Source organism: Diceros bicornis, chromosome 38 (genome assembly GCF_020826845.1).
Source record: "Diceros bicornis minor isolate mBicDic1 chromosome 38, mDicBic1.mat.cur, whole genome shotgun sequence".
NCBI classification, from domain to species: domain Eukaryota; kingdom Metazoa; phylum Chordata; class Mammalia; order Perissodactyla; family Rhinocerotidae; genus Diceros; species Diceros bicornis.
In genome coordinates, this window is record NC_080777.1 from 8,141,220 (window position 1) to 8,157,721 (window position 16,502).

Below are 16,502 nucleotides of genomic sequence, written 5' to 3' on the forward strand. Positions count from 1 at the left end.
CCTCCCTCCCTCCCTCCCCCCGCCTCCTTCCCTCCCTCCCTCCTTCCCTCCTTCCTTCCTCTTTCTCTCTTTCTTTCTTTTTTGAGCATGGAGTTGTTAGCAGTATTTGTCTCTTATTTGCCCCCCAAATAAAAAATGTTCGAAAACAAAAACACCCACATAAACCAGACTCTTTCCCCAAATCTTGCCCTGAAGAAAGAACTTCTAGAAGCCATCTGTCTCCATAAGCTTCTCTTCCTCCTCTCTTTCTCTTCAATTAATTAAGCAAATATTTATTGACGATTTTGCCCTGGGGACACCCGAGGGGACAAAGAGGCGGCTGCCACAAAAGGAAGCTGCAATGCAGCACGGGGACCCCAGGGGAGGGGGGGCCCTCTGCAGAGCTGTGTTGGGAAGCCCCAGGGCACCCTAAATGCCCCTGCTTTAGGTGGTCCCACAGTGTCCGCACCCCACCCCCCATTCGCTCTCCCCGGGAGGGTGACACTGGATATTGCACCAAGGAAGCTCAGAGCAGTTAAGACCTTGTCCAAGGTGACAGGTTGTTGATGAGAGCCCTGAGGGGGCCAGTCGTGGCCGGCTGACCTTGGACAAGTTCCTCACCTGCCCGTGCCCGGTTTCCGTGTCTGTGGGAGGGGCGTTAACACCATCCGTCCCGAGCTCCTGGCGAGGGTCAGCGAGCACCGTGCAGGCCCGGAGTAAACGCCCATCAACACCTGCTGTGTCACCTGGCTCCTTCCCGGCCCTCTTTCCGGAATCCCGGCCTCGCCTTGCCTCACCCAACAGACTAGCAGACAGCTGTCGGAGGGAGGGTCACAACTCGCCTGAGGCCACACAGCTGGTGAGAGGCCCAGTGAGGACTGCGCCCAGGACTCGCTCTTGCCAGGAAGGGGCTGGATGAGCTGAAACACGGGTCTTATTCCTGCCCAGGGAGCCCCCCAGCTGCTCTGGGAGAACAGGGAGGCCCACTCCCCACCCAGGGGTGTGTCTGGAGACCCCCAAGGAGCCACATGGGGCCCCAGGCCTGGGGTCAGGGAGGCTGATGGGTACAGGGTTGGGGCAGCCCAGGGCACCTGGGGCTGGGCTTGGGAGCGTCCCTGGAGCGTCCACAGTAGTGTCTGCCCCTGGCTGGGAAGCAGACAGGAGCCACCCTAGAGACCCTACATGCTGGGCTCTAATCCAGAAGTGAACCCCCGGCTGGGCTCCAGCCTTCATGGACCTCACAGCTCCCTTTGGTTCTAAGCACAGGCTCTGGTCCAGTTTGTCGCCACCCACGGAGGCTGCAGGAGGACCTCTGACCTCCACATTTTCTCCTGGCCCTCACCTGGCAGCCTGGCCTCTGGTTGGGGTCAAATCCTGGCCTATTAGGGGCAGGAGGTGGTGGGCACACGGCCCCGCTCCTCACTTGTCCTCCTGCCTCAGCGCCCATCATCATCTCTACAGGTCCACCTGGGAGCCAGGTTTGCTCCTCACACCCAGGCCAGCCAGCCCTCCACAGTGCCCACAGCTCTGGGCCCAGGGCCAGGTCCAAATTGGCCCTCAGTCAGGGCTACTGACGCCCCATTCCCTTGTCCCCCTCTGCTCCCTCAGGACTGAAGATCTGGTTCCGGGGCCACTTTACCATCTCCAGCCCGACCTGACCCGGCAGAGAGTAGGCCAGACACAGGTCAGGGTGGAAGTGGGGGAAGCCGCCTCCTTCTTCTGCATGACAAAGGGTGGGGGCTGCCCCCCCACACACACAGCTAATCAGCCCATTGTAAAACGTCTCCCAATCCACAGTCACGTTCTTCTTTTCCCCTCTGGCCAGGGTTGCCAGATTCAGCAAATAAAAATACAGGACTCCCGGTGAAATTTGAATTTCAGACAAACAATGAATAATTCGCTGGTCTAAGTATGTCTCAAATTGTGCCCTGCATTTTATCCGGCAGCCTTCCCCCTAGCTGACTGCTCCATTGTTTTATTTCTGCAGTAAAATTCTTCAACCATCTGCAAATCCACATTCACATCAGGGGAGCCCCAGGAAACTGGGGAATGTACCCCCTGCCATGCCCAGCCCTGATCACCTGGGTGGACTTCATTTGGCCAGTGTCAGAGGGTCTGTAGGACTCCGGCTGGAAATAGCTGGAGGATGTGGAAAGACCTTAGCGCTGGGAATTGGAAGATGTGACTTTGTGCTGGCATCCCTCATTGACTGTGTGATCTTGGGGATGCAGACACCTCTCTGAGCTTCAGTTTTCTTGGCTCAAAACTTGGGTAGACTGGATGGTCCTTTCAACTTTAAATCCATGAATAGTCAGGAAGAGGGAGAGGATGAGTTTCCTTACTGGACAAATGCCCACTGGCATTAAATGTTCCCAGGATCCCTTGCCTTGGAAGGTCCCCCGAGAACAGGGGGGAACACTGGGTTTCCCAGCTGTGGACAGCCCAGGATCTCAGCAGCCCTCTGAGCACCAGGCCCAGCTGCTCATCCCTGGAGGCAGGACTAGTCCTTAGTCAGGGAACCCAGGTGTTGAGGGGGCAGATTAGTTACAGCAAGGAACAGGACTCAAGTCACACCCCAGGGACTCCAGTGTGCTCTGTGACTAGGGGGAGGGGGGCTCTAGCAGAGAATGCCATCCCTAGCTCTTCTCCAGGCAACAAGCTTTTTAATTTACCTGGTCAGGCACCCAAGCCCAGGAGGCGGCTCATGACCTCTGTACAGACAGCAGCAGCCAGCTGTCCACAGTCCAGACAGCCCTTTGTGCCCTTCCTAGACAGCCCCTCCTCGGGGCTCAGTGCCCTGTCTAGCTGCTGCGCTCCCAGGCGGTCCAAGGAGTGTCACCTCCCTCCCTCCCTCCCTCCATCCCTCCCACCGCCCAGGCTCAGCCCAGGGCTGGCTGTAAAGCTGGCCCAGCCTGGCTCTCAGCACACTCCCTGGGACCCTCCTGGAGCCTCCTCAGGGGACATATTACCCTGCCCCTCCTCCTTCTGAGCAGCACCATGCAGCCCCTGTGGCTCTGCTGGGCACTGTGGGCGCGGCCCCTGATCAGTCCCGCGGCGGCCCTGACCGAGGAGCAGATCCTGGGCAGCCTGCTGCAGCAGCTGCAGCTCAGCGAGGTGCCCGTCCTGGACGAGGGCGACGTGAAGGAGCTGGTCACCCCGGCCCACGTGGGGGCCCAGTACGTGGCCCTGCTGCAGCGCAGCCACGGGGCCCACTCCCGAGGGAAGAGGCTCAGCCAGAACTTCCGAGGTGAGGCCTCCCTCCCTGCTGCACCCTGGTCCCTGGGGAGGGGGGCTGAGACTGCATGTGCCCATCCGGGGAGGCTGTCTGGGGGCCCGGGGCCCACAGGGCAGTGAGGAGGGACCGTGGACTGTGAGGACGGCTGGGGCTGGGCCCCTGTCTGCACTGAGGGCCCCACCTGCACTGGACCTGCTGCCAGAGCCAAGGCAACAATAGAAATCCACAGGGAGGGGAGCAAAGAAGAAGGAGGGGAGAGCGGAGAGGAGAAGACACACTGGCCAGAACTTCGTGCTGTGGACACAGAGGCTGGGCTCAGCAGAGAGCTGCCTTAGAGAGAACGGACCTCTGGGGTCAGTTCTCAGCTCTGACGTTTGTTGTTCTACTTTGGACAAGTCATAGAACTTCTCTGAGCCTGTTTGCTTCTCTGGAAATGAGGTTAAACTGGCTGTGCGACTTCCCAGGGTCGTGGGCATAATGGGATGTAGGGGGCGATTTCATCATTTTAAAGTTCATAGTTTGAAAAAAGGCCTGTCAGGGATGTGGGGCCTGAATCCCCCTCACTCCCTGGGGCCAGGGCTCAGCTCCTCAGCACCCAGAGCTAGACCCACACCCATCCCGCTCTCCAGCCAGGCTGGGTCCTGGGGGAGACGGGGAGAACGGTCCCCAAGGCCTCAGCAGAGGCGAATGCTGGTGGCCGCGGGCAGCTCAGTGATCACGCTGCCAGCCGTGGAGCCTCGGGTGTTAGGGACACGCTGCCTGTGGCCTCTGACAGTGGTGCTGGACCTGTCCCCACCATCGACCTCAGGGCTCAGTTGTTTCCAGGTCCCGGCCCCTCTTCCTCCTCTTGGGGCATGACCCCCTCTCCAGAGAGGGAAAGGAGAGTAAAGGCGGGGCTCTTCCTCTGCCCCTTAGGACAGCCGGGGTCAGCTGGGGCCCACAGACTTCCCCGGGCTGGGTTCTCCGCCTCCCACCCCCATTGCTCCCCTTCCTGCCCGCCCCCTCTGCCTAAAGAAGGCTGTCCGTCTGCTCTGCACCTGAAGCCCCAGCCCTTGGCTCAGGGTCCTCAGCTGACCGGCCAGCGGAAGGGGGAGGTCGCCGGTGGCACAGCCCCACCCCAGACGACTGCTGTAGGAGACTGGGCCTGGCCCCAGAATTTCTTCAGAGAAGGGGGAGCTCCCTTTCCGTCCTGGCGCACCAGTTTCCCAGCCCCAACTCCTCCCTGTGGGTGACTGGGGAACTCTGTTCTCTGGTCTGGGTCCTGCCACCCTCAGAGCTCCCCTGGCGCCCGCAGAGGCCCCTGACCCGCTCGTGTCCCCAGAGGTGGCCGGCCGGCTCCTGGCGTCCGAGGCCTCCCGGCACCTGCTGGTGTTCGGCCTGGAGCAGCGGCTGCCGCCCGACCGCGAGCTGGTTGGGGCCGCGCTGCGCCTCTTCCAGGAGCCGGTCCCCAGGGCCGCGCTCCGCAGGCACGAGCGGCTGTCCCCGCGCAGCCCCCGCGCCCGCGTCACCGTCGAGTGGCTGCACGTCCGCGACGACGGCTCCAACCGCACCGCCCTCATCGACTCCAGGTGAGGAGGTGGCGGCGGGGGTCAGTGTTGGGGGAGGGGACAGGGGAGGGGGCGGGGCCCAGCGCGGGGGGGAAGGGAGGGGGGAGGGGAGGGGGCAGGGGGGAGGGGAGGGGGGAGGGGGCAGGGGGAGGGAGGGGGGAGGGGGCAGGGGGAGGGAGGGGGAGGGGGCAGGGGAGTGAAGGGAGGGGATGGGAGGGGGGAGGGAGGGGGAGGGGAGGGAGGGGAGGGGAGGGGCGGGGGCGGGGGGAGGGAGGGGAGGGGAGGGGGCGGGGGCGGGGGGAGGGAGGGGAGGGGGGCAGAGGCTCCCCAGGGCCCTCTGCGAGCCCGGCCCCGGCCCCGCTCAGCGCCGGCTCCTCCCCGTGTGGCGCGCAGGCTGGTGTCCGTCCACGAGAGCGGCTGGCGGGCCTTCGACGTGACCGAGGGCCGTGAGCTTCTGGCGGCAGCTGAGCCGGCCCCGGCAGCCGCTGCTGCTGCAGGTGTCTGTGCAGAGCGAGCCCCCGGGCCCGCGGGCCTCCGGCGCCCACAGGCTGGTCCGCTTCGCCGCCCAGGGCCCGGCGGGCGGCGCGCGGGGCGAGCCCCAGCTGGAGCTGCACAGCCTGGAGCTCAGCCACCGCGGGTAGGCGCTGTGGGTCCAGGGGGTGAACCCCAAGAACGAGACAAATAGGGAATTCAACTTGTACCCATAGGGCACCTTTGCAGGGTGCTATGGCAATGAACGAATGTATAAAATTTCTCCTTCACTCTTAGGAGTAATATCAGTTATTATCTATTATTTGGTTATTTCTAGTTATCCATCCATATCACACACAGCCAGCATCTGAACATAATGAGAGATGACTCATAAATCTCCCTCCCCGATGCCCCACTAGGCCCCGCCCTGGGCCCCTGACCTCGGCCCTCCCAGCTGACCTCTGACTCTGCCTCTCCTTGCCCCCACAGAGCTCCGGGGGACTGTGAACCTGAGGCGCCAGTGACCGAGGGCACCCGCTGCTGCCGCCAGGAGATGTACCTGGACCTGCAGGGGATGAAGTGGGCTGAGAACTGGGTCCTGGAGCCCCGGGGCTTCTGGCCTATGAGTGTGTGGGCACCTGCCAGCAGCCCCTGGAGCCCCTGACCTCCAAGTGGCTGTTTCTGGGGCCGCGGCAGTGCATCGCCTCGGAGACGACCTCGCTGCCCATGACTGTCATCCTCCAGGAGGGAGGCAGGCCCAGGCCCCAGGTGGTCAGCCTGCCCAATGTGAGGATGCAGAAGTGCAGCTGCGCCTGGGAGGGGGCGCCGTGCTGAGGAAGCTGGAGCCGTACGTGCGGGTGTAGCCACTGAGGTCTTGGCTTCCCTGTGCGTCAGAAGTGTCCTGGGACACCAGGAGAGACGGCGATTGCTGCACCGCTGATGGGCAAATGCCTGTGCTCTCTCCTTGGCGCCGAATTTGCTTCCTCTGACCAGTCAGCTCGCCTCCTAATTTTTGTTTCCCAGGAACAAGACTCCCTGGCCCTGGGGAGCCCTGCCCAGTCTTACCTATTCATTTGATTCACTGCACTCTATCCTAAGCGCTTACCTGTGTGGGTTCTGGAACCTAAGAGCAGAAACCCCAATTTGTGATTGTTCCCCTGTCCTATCGCTGGATCTGGGCTGAGCTCTGTGGTATGCACGGGAGACCCAGCTGCCACTCTGGGCTTGAAACCCAGGGTCAAGAAGGGCTGTGCATTCCCATCTCAGATGCTACGGGCATTTTGCAAGAAACAAATAACACGTTTTATTCTCTATTTCTATATTTGACCCAGAAGCCTGCAAATTTGGAGGGAATAGAAAGTTCTACAGGGATTAGATCAACCTGATTAGAAAACTAAAAACGACTTGTTCAAGGTCTCAGGTAAGTAACAGGAAGGTAGAATTGAAATGCATTTAGATTCTGGTGTGCTTGTCCTCTTAATTCCCCCCCCTCCAAGCCCCAGTACATAGTTGTATGTCATAGCTGCACATCCTTGTAGTTGCTGTATGTGGGACGCGGCCTCAGCATGGCCGGAGATGCAGTGCGTCGGTGGGCACCCTGGATCCAAACCCTGGCCGCCAGTAGCGGAGTGCGCGCACTTAACCGCTCAGCCACAGGGCCAGCCCGTGCCTGTCCTCTTAGAATTGAGGCAGAAATCTTCTTGTCATTGTCATTGACGTTTGTACTTTTCTGGGCAAAGTGAGTGGGCTCTATTTCAATTCTACTTGCTACAAAACAAAAAAAATGTGTGGTCCAAATCATGATCAGGACTACAAGAAGAGGGGTCACTCCTTTAGAGCTGGGGCAGATGAAGGGAGCGAAGGTTGAAATGTTGGGGATAAGATTTTAGGATGCCAAGATTACAGTGCCTTTTAAGCTGTGACTTGGATGTAGGATCCCGGCCTGGGGCATGGAGGCTTAGATTCCTTGCCAGTCTGCACAGCTCTTATTAGCTATAAATCCTACATCCTCTAAGTCTCCATTTCCTTCTCTATCAAATAAGAACAATCCCTGACTCCCGTACTTTTACCAGAAATGTAAGGAAATGTGTCTGCCTGACATATAACAGGGGCTGTGGTTATCTCAACTCCCATTCTCATCTATCTTGGCCTTCTCTTGATTTTGAAATAAACATAACCTATTGAAAATCAAATTTAGAAATCCGTTCCCTCTGTGAAATCAAGGATCCTAACTTTCCTCTTTGTCAGTGGTTCCTCCATTCTAATTACTGGGGTTGGAATCTTGCCCTTCCCTGGACCCACGGCAGAGACCAGATAGGTGGTGGTGGCATTAATGAGCAGGGAAGGAATGAGGACAGGCAGGTTGGGGTGGGGGGTAGGGGGAGGGGGAAGAGAATGGACAGAGTCAGTCTGAGGAGCCAGGGGGGAGTCCGGTGGGCCACACCCAGGAACCGGCAGGAGGTCGGGTGTGGGGCCGGCAGCAGGAGGACACAGCCGGGGAGGAGAGATGGCCAGGCACAGGTGGGAGGGACAGGGGCTGAAGGCAGGGGCCAAGGGCGAACTCTGAGAAATAACTAGTGCCTGGGGTTTAAGGAGGGGGAGGGGAGGAGGAGGAAGCCAGATGGGGCAGAAAAGAAGTGGAGGAGAGGCAGGAGACCCCCCCCCCCCAACTCCCAGAGAGCCCCAGGCTGGTGCTAGAGCCACGGCGGGGAGGCAAGGAGAATCCCTCTGTCATTACAATACAAGAGGAAAGCCCAGAAACGAAGAGAGAACAGAGGCCGTGCAGAGCTGCGCGTGCGCGGAGGGAAGAGCTGTTCAGGACTTGGAGATCTTCAGTGCTAGAAAGGGTCTGAGAGGAAGCTTTGGTCCAAGCCCCTGGTTTTGCAGAAGCGGAAACGCAGGCCTGCGTTGGGGGGCAGTTGGCGGCGGCGGCAGGCAGGTGGCGCTCTCCGGCTCCCCAGGACGCGCGGTCCTCTCTGAACCCCGTCCCGCGCCCTGCGCGGTGCACAGCCCGGCGCCCTCGGCGAGCTTCCAGTCCAGGCGCCGAGGCCACTGGCTCAGTGGAAACACCGTGCTACCCGGCCCCGGAGACACGCCGCGCTCAGCGAGCCGGGCCAGATCGGTGCCCCCGGCGGCCTGGGACCCGGAGAGCCGCTGGAAACACTGCGATCTCCCTTTGGGGCCAAACGGAGCACCTCGGGGCTTTCAGGGTCCCGGCTGCTTAGAGCGGCGGCGCAGTCGCGGGCTGTCGCAGCGGCCCCGGCGGCCGAGGTGCAGGATGAGCCGGCCCAGCTCCCCATCCTCCCACTGCCCCGGGCGGGCCTCAGAGCCCGTCGAGGACATTCAGTGCCATCCAGGGACGATCAGGACGTGTGCAGATGCTCTCCCCTCGCGTCCCCGGGCCGCGAACCCCTGTTCTTGGCCCGGGTCTCCCCGAGGTGCCCGGGGAATGGGGACGTGCGAGGGCCGAGGAGAGGAATTCGCCGAGGCGGCGCCCTCCTCGGCCCCTGGACGCCAGCAGACGGCCGGGAGGAGCCGCGCGGGCTGAGCGGCCGCCCTGGGGCCGGGCCGGGGCGGAGCAGGGCCGAGGGGCGCACGGCCCGGGGCGCGGGTGGCGGCGTCTGGGCGGACAGCGGCGCCGGGGGAGGCTCCAAATTGGGCAAGCCGTGGGAGCAGCTCTGCGCATGTGCAGGAGGCGCCGGAGTTTCACTTTGTAACTTTTCAGTGGTGGGGACCCCGCCCCGCCCGGCCAGGTGGTGCCAGATAACTTCCCCAGGCCGGGCCAGCCGCGCGACCGCTGCAGGTAAGGTGGGCAGGGCCGTGAGGAGGGGAAAGTCGCCCTCCGCCTTCCGGGACCCGCAGGACCAGGGCGCTAGGCCGGGGAGCCACGTCAAGTGTCCGGATCTGGGGCGCGGCCCCCGCTCCCAGGCAGGAGTGGGTGGGTGAAGAGGGTCAGTCCCGGGGCTGTGCAGACCCCGCGCCCCCATTCCAGCCCCGCGCCTCTTCCTGACAGCTTTTCGGGCCTTCCCCCTCCGAGGTCCAGCTTTTCGCTTTTAGGGCTGACCCCTCCTTCTTCCCCTCCCCGCTCTCTGGGGATTTGTCTGCTGGAGTCTGACCTCCCAGCCTAACCAGAAGCGCAGCCATGGGACTCTTCCCTCTCGGACTATAAGCGAGGCAGGTCTGGGCAGGGGCCAGGCGCCGAGTCCCCTGCCGCTGGGAAGGTGGAAACCACTTGGGGCTGTCCCTCAGTGACCACTCCTACAGCCCTGGTGGAGTCCCAGGAGGGAACCTGGAGGCTTGGGGGAGGGGAGGGGAGAGTGAGGAGAGCTCTGCTAGGAAACCAAAAACCCCAGTGTTCCAGTACCTGATAAGACCGGCTACTTGAGCCTTTGGGGTGGCCTCTATCTTTCAGCCCCAGGGGGTGTCCTCAAGGGCAGCAGTTGACAGCGTGGTAGACCAAATGACCTGTGAGCTTCCTTCCCCCCTGAAGCAGTGTGACTGTGTCCCAGCCCCTACAGGGAGGAAGTGAGGTTAAGCCAGTGGCTGTGCTCACCAGTCCCGGCCGGTGGGTGCAAGGGGGCTGTGGGAGGCATCCCCGGGCCTTTCTGAGGCCTTGGCTCCTACAGGTCGTTAGACACTCACAGAGGGTGAGGAAAGACTCATTTCCCCCTTCTCTCTTCTGCATGCCTTGCTTCTTTCTCTCTTCTCTGCTCCTCTGACACCTGTCAGAGAGTCCTGAGTCTGCTTCTGCCTTGAGGTGCATGCGAACAGAAGCAGAGGCCTCCTGTTCCCTTCACACACCCTCTTGTTTGTTGAGTGTTGGCGCAAAGGTCTCTCTTGGCTGTTCATTGGGCTCTACCAGGAAGAACATCAGATAGGGGCCTGCAGTTGTGTTTCTCATTAGCTGGAGGGTGACTTAAGAGAAAAGCAAACAGCTTTTGAGTGCTCACTAGAGCTAGGCCCTGGGCTGAGTCCTGTGTGGGCATTGTCACAGGTGTATGCCTCCCAACAGCCCTGTAAGAGAAACAGCATCGTCCCCACTTTATGGAGAAGGAAGCCAAGACACGAAGTGGTTAAGCCACTTGTCTAAGGGACATGGCGCTGTGACCCTAACTCGGGAGCCTGCTCAGGTGACTGGGGCGCACACACTGCCTCCCACTGCAGCCAGAGGCTACGCCACTTCCTTGGCACTCCAGGGCTGATGTCTGCAAGGTGAACAGTTGTCCAGTTTCCTGGGCCCTGTTTGGTGGTACTGGAAGAAGTTTGCGTTGACTTTGCAGCCTTCTTCTGCGTCTGGAAGATCAGAGGTAGCTCCCGGGGCAGAAAGGCTGGAGCTCCTTGTGGTCTTGCTATCATTGCAACAAAACGGAAAGATTTGTGATGATAAAAATACCCTGAATTTGTACTGGGCTTTCTTACCAGAGCCGACAATGCTCACACACTTCCTGCAGCATTCTGCTAGCATTTCTGGAAGGGAGGCCTAGAGGGTCAAGTGTGCTGCAGGGAGTAGTCCATGCTGCCAGCTCGGGTGGGCAATGGGTTCGCGTTGGCACTTGACTTGGTGGCAAGTTTGAGACCAGCTGTTGGATTCAGCTCTCTCTTCCACTGGCCACAACCAGACTCTGGGGTGTGGACTTGAGCTAGGCTTTAAGTTGGGGGCCCGAGTCACCTGCTGCTCACCTGGCTCCTGGGCCTCAGCAATAATTCTTGGCTTTCCTACCCTCAGGGTATTGGCTAGGAATGAGATGATGAATAGAGAGCTCTCTGGAAGGCAAGGATAAGTGCTAGATATTTGCATATGCATATCTAACAAATATGGGATGACTGAATATTGCCAAAGGGACAGGCCAGGCAGGGTCCCTGTGGCCACAGGGCCTCCCTGCTGGTTTGGCCTCTGCCCAGCATTATCAGTCTTTCCCACGCTGAGCCAGCTCCCTCCCTGTCACTGCCAGCTGGTCTCCTCTCTCTTCCTCTCCCCCTCAGCCTGGCAGGGCTGCCCTCTCAGAGCGGCCTGTTCAGGAAGATGCAGACGAGCTGGGCCTGGAGAGCCTGTGGTGTTTCAGCAGAATCTAGACTTTATGTGTGTAACAGGCAGGGACAGACTACCACTGAGCTGAAAGGTCTGAGAAAGACTGCAGGCCCCCGAAGCTGTGCCCTCACCTGGTCTCCTCACCTGGAGGGTGCAGAAGGGCCAGGCCACCACCTGAGGAGCCTTGAGGCTCCATCCCAGGCTGGTAGTATTTGCTGGCTGACCTCACTGAGTTCTTATCATCAAACTGTGTACAACCACCCAGGGGACCTATTTGGCAAGAGGGAAGTGACTTAGAGGTGTGACTGGGGCTGAAGGGGCAAGAGGAGCCACAGGTGCCTTCCTCCCACAGGGCCTCTGCTTTTCTAAAGCTCCATAAAGCAGCACTGGCGAGAGTGGTCCCGCCCCCAGCATCACCATTGCAGCCCCTCCCTTTCCAGGGACAGTGCTCCCTCTGTGAGCATTTTACAGGGATGTGTTTTGCTTTCCACTCCACTGTTCAAGCCTTCCTTGTTTGTTCTGCTGAGTTCCTTTTTCCTGGTTCTAGCCCTTGGGGGACCTTGGGAAGCCTTCCCCGCAGCAGCTGCCCTTGGGGCCCGGATGAGGTCTCATGCTCAGAGTCTTACCTGGAGCCCACAGCCGCCAGTGCTTCTGGCGGGCGGGGAGACGGGACACTGCCCTGGCCCCAGCAGGGCCTGGAGCCATTAGAAAAGAGGGGAGAGGTGGAGTCCAAGGAGATACTGGATGAGGAGAGAGGAGAGGGGCAGCACAGAGGAGTGTGGAGCAGGAACCAGTTCTGGGAGTTGGGGGAGAGGGCCAGGGCGGGAGGGAGCTCTTTGGGAAGAACCACAGGCTCCAGGTGAGCGTTTGAGTTCAGAGACACTGGGCAGGTGTGAGTGAGTGCAGGGGGATGTACTGGGGGTCCGGCCAGAACCCCTGAGCAGGCAAACGGCCGCTCCCACATGACTCTGGCTGTCCGTGTTCCTTCAGGGGGGTCTCTAAAGGCTGGTGCCCCCGACCCTGTGGTCAGGGAAGCCCTACGGGAAATGAGTGGCGGGGCCGAGGCAGCTTGAGAGGTGGCCAGGCTGCGGCTGCCTTTGCCAGAGCCAGCTCCCACTGAGGACCCCTCCAAGGACTCCTCCACAGTCCATCCTTCCACAGGCGTCTGGTAAGTGTGGGGACAGGGAGGGGCGGGCATTGGCCTCGCAGTGTTGGGTTGGGACGTTCTGTCAGAGTGGTGCCACTGGGTGGCGTTTAAAGCGGGCAAGCCAAGACCATCTCTCTCCCAGAGGTAACTTTCCTGACTCTGTTCAGAGCCACCACTCTATGGCTCTGACATCACACTCTCCAGCCATTGCCAAGTCTCTTATAGGGGTGAGAAAGTGCCTCGGCCTTCTGGGGAATCCTCCCATGCCCTTGGACCTGCCACACGCGGGCGCGCGCGCGCACACACACATACATACACACCACCGGCATTACCAGGTAGTCCAAACATCTGTTTGGGTTCTCCGTACCTTTTCTTCTTGTCCCCAAGATTTTTGTCCCTGTGACAGGTAGAAAGAGCAGCAGAAGTCCCCTGAGGATCTGGTTTCAGCAGACTGGGGAGGTGGGAGCTTGAGGAAGGGCCTGCTGAGCATCTCTGCTGGCTCTTCAGCCGCAGACGGTGTGAGAGAGGCCAGAACTTGGGCACCAACTCTGGGCCTTTGGTGTCGGGAGACAGACACTGGAGATTCCATGAGCTGCACCAGGGCCGCCAGGAGCCTCAGAAAGGAAAGGTCAGCCCCCAGCCTGGAGCTGGTCTGCTCTGGAAATGCTGGGCCTTCCTTTTAGACCAAAGGTACCAGGAGTGCAGGGGTGAGAGGGCAGACCTGAGGGGGGCGCTCCCTGAGGAGGCCCTGAGCCCCCTCCCCACCCTCAACCACCCCCTCTTTGTCTCCTCCGTGTTCTCCGTTCCCACATCTCCTCTCCGGCTGCCCCTTCCCCGCCTTTCCTCTCTCGATGAACTAAGGCGTGGTCGTCAGCGGGCTGGAGAGGGAGCGTGGCACAGCAGAAAGGGAACTGGGAGTTGGAGGCTGGGTGTGGGACCTGATTCTGCCCCAACCAGTTCGGTAATCTTGGGGCGGGCTCTTACCTCTGAGCCTCCGTTTCCAAGTGTGTCCAGTGGGCCTGTCTCTGAGGTCCCAGCCTGACATGCCGTGCGCAGTGGGCGCAAGGTCTCGTCTGTGGCTCGGGTGGATCACCAGCTCTGCATTGTTGGGTGTCCCTTCTCCCTCATTGCTGTGTCTCCGCGCTGTCCTCTGCGCTCCCTCCCTGTACCCCTGTCCCCTGCCTGGACTCTGGGGCTCCAGTGGCGCCCACGGGAACACCTTCCCAGCAGTAGTCCTTGAGGCTGCAGGAACTCCGGCACCTCTAAAGCAGGCAGCCGCAGCAGCTCCTGTCCTTCCCTTTCCTCTGGGTCCCCCCGCCCAGGGAGGCTGCCCGCTGTGTCCTGGATGAGCCATCCGCCCGTCCATCTGACCCTCGGGACTGTTCCACAATGGAGCTATTCTCTGTAGACTCTGCCAGGCACACGGGGGTGTGGTGTCCTTGCTGCTCTCCCCGAGTCCTTGCTGCTGGCTCCCTGCGCCCCGCCAGCCCCTGGAGGAGACACCCACCCTTGGCTCTGCCAGCGCTGGCTGGGGAAACTGCGGGAGAGTTCCAGCCCTGACCATGTGTCTGGTGCTGTTCTCCAGGGAGGACAGGCGCGATGACCGACTCCCCGTTCCTGGAGCTGTGGCCGTCCAAGGAGGTGTCCGTCCGTGAGCGGCTGGGCATCGGCGACCAGCCCAATGACTCCTACTGCTACAACTCGGCCAAAAATGGCACTGTGCTCCAGGGGGTCAACTTCGGTGGCATCCCCACCGTCCTGCTGATAGACTTCTGCTGCTTCCTGGTGAGACCCCTCGTGAATCGTGCCCCCCCTTACTCCTTGGTTTGACCCCCCCCACACCCCCAGGGCCTTCTGGGAAACTCTAGCGAGGAGCCCGACATACCTGGGTCAAATCCCAGCTCTGCTGCTCACCGGCTCTGTGACCTTGGGCGTGTTCCATGGCTTGTTGGGCCTCAGGTTTCTGCTCCGTAAAATGAGGTCATAATTCTCACCTCGGAGAGTTTTGGAGAAGATTAAATGAGGCAACGTGTGGAAAGAACACACATGGCCGTTCCCTGGATTATGACCGAGTTATCAGCCTGTCGTGTGTTTCAGGCCCTCGGAAGGCTCTGCACAGGGAGGAGAGATGTGAGTGGACAGTGTGGGTTAGAATCAGAGCAGCTGCTATTCCCAATTTATACAAGTCACCTCCTGTTCCCCAGGGGGTCCCTGGGCCTTTTAGAGGATGAGACGTGGAGAAAGCTGGGGAAAGGCAGACCTGGTCAGAGCGACCTCAGTGGCCTTTCTGTAATGTAGACCTGCTTGTTCCCAAAGATCCCCCATGAAATGCGCCATTTTCTTCCCTGTGCTGACTCAGCATTGGCTGGGTGAAATTTACTGGGGCTAAGGCACACCTTCTTTTCATAAATGCCCATGGAATGGTCGGTCCCTGTTGATGCCTTCTCCTAACATGCAGTGGAGACCATCTGAGTACAGGGGGCGAGATGGGGGAGGAGGGAGTAGACGCCCTTGGGCTGCTTTGGGCCACAGGCGAGGCTTGGGCGGGGCCTTGGGGACGGGGAGTTAGGGTAGCATGGGGCCCTGTCCCTGAGAGGAAGTGGATATCAAACATGAGTTTGCTGGCACAAAAATGTTCATAGAAAGGGGGGAGGGAGTTCCCCACTGCTTCTCTTTCCAGTTTCCTGCCTGGGATTGTGGTCTGAATTGTTGCACTAGTTATGCTACATTGTTGGTCCTTTATGGGCTGATGAGGGAACCTGTATGCTACTCGAGTTGCGTTTTTCAACAAGGGCTATTTTAAGTGTCAAATAACCCATCTCTTGAAGCTAAAACCCATTTGCAGGTTGAGAACACTCTCATATGTACCAGCCTTGGTTGAGAGCGGGGAGTAGGCGGGAGTGTGGTGATGGATTTGAGGGTCGGTGGGATTAATGGAGGAGGGTGGCCCTGGAGCTGTAATCCAGCATCTTCAGGGAGGGGAGAGTTTGGGCCAAGGTGAGAAGTCTGGAGAGGGAGATGGGCAGGGCCCCAGGCGGGTGGGGTGGGTATGGCTGGAACAGGGTCAGTGGAGGAGGGAGTGGCTCTCCAGTGGGGTGTGCTGGTGGGGGTGGGTTTTTATTGCAGGGAGTTATGGGGGTGCACATAAGAGCCAGAGGGGCCTGGGGAACATGGACACGTGGGAGATGTCCACACCACAGGAGCCTAGGAAGCAGCAGCCAGGCAGAGAGGGCAGCACTGTCTGAGCAGCCTTCCTGTTTATCCTCCAACACGACTCACCTGCCTTTGAAAATGTATCACCAACTTCCTGATCCACCCTGAGAAAATTCCACGGGAACTCAGGCCCTCTGGGGTCCAGGCCCCCTGGATTCCCTTTAGGAAAACAAAACTCACATTTGAAACCCCAGTTCCTGACTGGGGCAGGTAGGGATGTGCTAATGAAAACATCTCTCTACCTCCTGAACCTTGAAGGAGGGAGCCTGTCCCGGGAGGGGAGAAAGGCAGGAAGAGGTTCGAGAACCTGCCAAGTTGGACGTGTAGGGAGAGAGGAGACAGACTAGAATTTACAGAATTTTAGAGCTAAAAGTGGTTTAGAGAGACACCTAGGGCCCCAGCTAGTGGAGGCTGAGCCGGCCAGAGCACCAGGTCCTCAGTGGGCATCGTCCCCTGCAAGCTGCGTGCTGGGCGTCCACAGGGCTTGCCTCCAGGAGAACCAAACTCTAAGTAGAGATGTGGCCACTTCCGGCTCAGCCTGGGGGTGCTCTGACCTTGGTTCTGTAGTTAAAATGAAACTCTGTTTGAAGTGAGGAAGGGCGCTGGTCCACAGGGCAGCCGTGAGGCTAGACCTTGCCTTCCTGCTCAGGGGCCGCTGAAGGCAGATGAGCGGAGGAAGGTCATGGCTGCTGATGCTGCCTTGAGAGCAAAGGACAGGACAGGTGAGCTTGACTAGGAGGGCACCAGAGCAAGCTCGGCGTCAGCCTTCGTGACTTGGACACAGGCGACGGGAGCTGGTGAAGGGGGTGAGCAAAGCATCGGGCCATTGAGCTGTGTGGCCTTGGGCAGCTCAGTACCCTCTCTGGATTTGGATGATCTCCA

At 60.0% G+C, this 16,502-nt stretch overlaps 2 protein-coding genes across 6 annotated transcripts in view; both read left to right on the top strand.

Moving 5' to 3' along the window:
* Positions 1-2,976: 2,976 nt before the first annotated feature.
* Positions 2,977-9,346, top strand: LOC131399544 (left-right determination factor 1-like). Its single transcript, XM_058533893.1, is given in 10 exon segments — positions 2,977-3,226; positions 4,536-4,782; positions 5,155-5,203; positions 5,205-5,398; positions 5,722-5,834; positions 5,837-6,055; positions 6,058-6,083; positions 8,242-8,897; positions 8,957-9,034; positions 9,289-9,346. Coding segments are annotated over 10 exon segments (1,890 nt in total).
* TMEM63A (transmembrane protein 63A) overlaps positions 8,950-16,502 on the top strand; it is a 32,818-nt gene continuing 25,265 nt past the window's right edge. Inside the window, exons 1-3 of one of the 5 annotated variants that reach the window (XM_058533610.1) lie at positions 8,950-9,034; positions 12,251-12,428; positions 13,993-14,192. In XM_058533610.1, the coding sequence (XP_058389593.1) occupies positions 14,007-14,192 (186 nt within the window). In that variant the 5' untranslated portion in view covers positions 8,950-9,034; positions 12,251-12,428; positions 13,993-14,006. The other 4 variants (XM_058533609.1, XM_058533611.1, XM_058533612.1 and 1 more) reach the window with 4 other exon arrangements.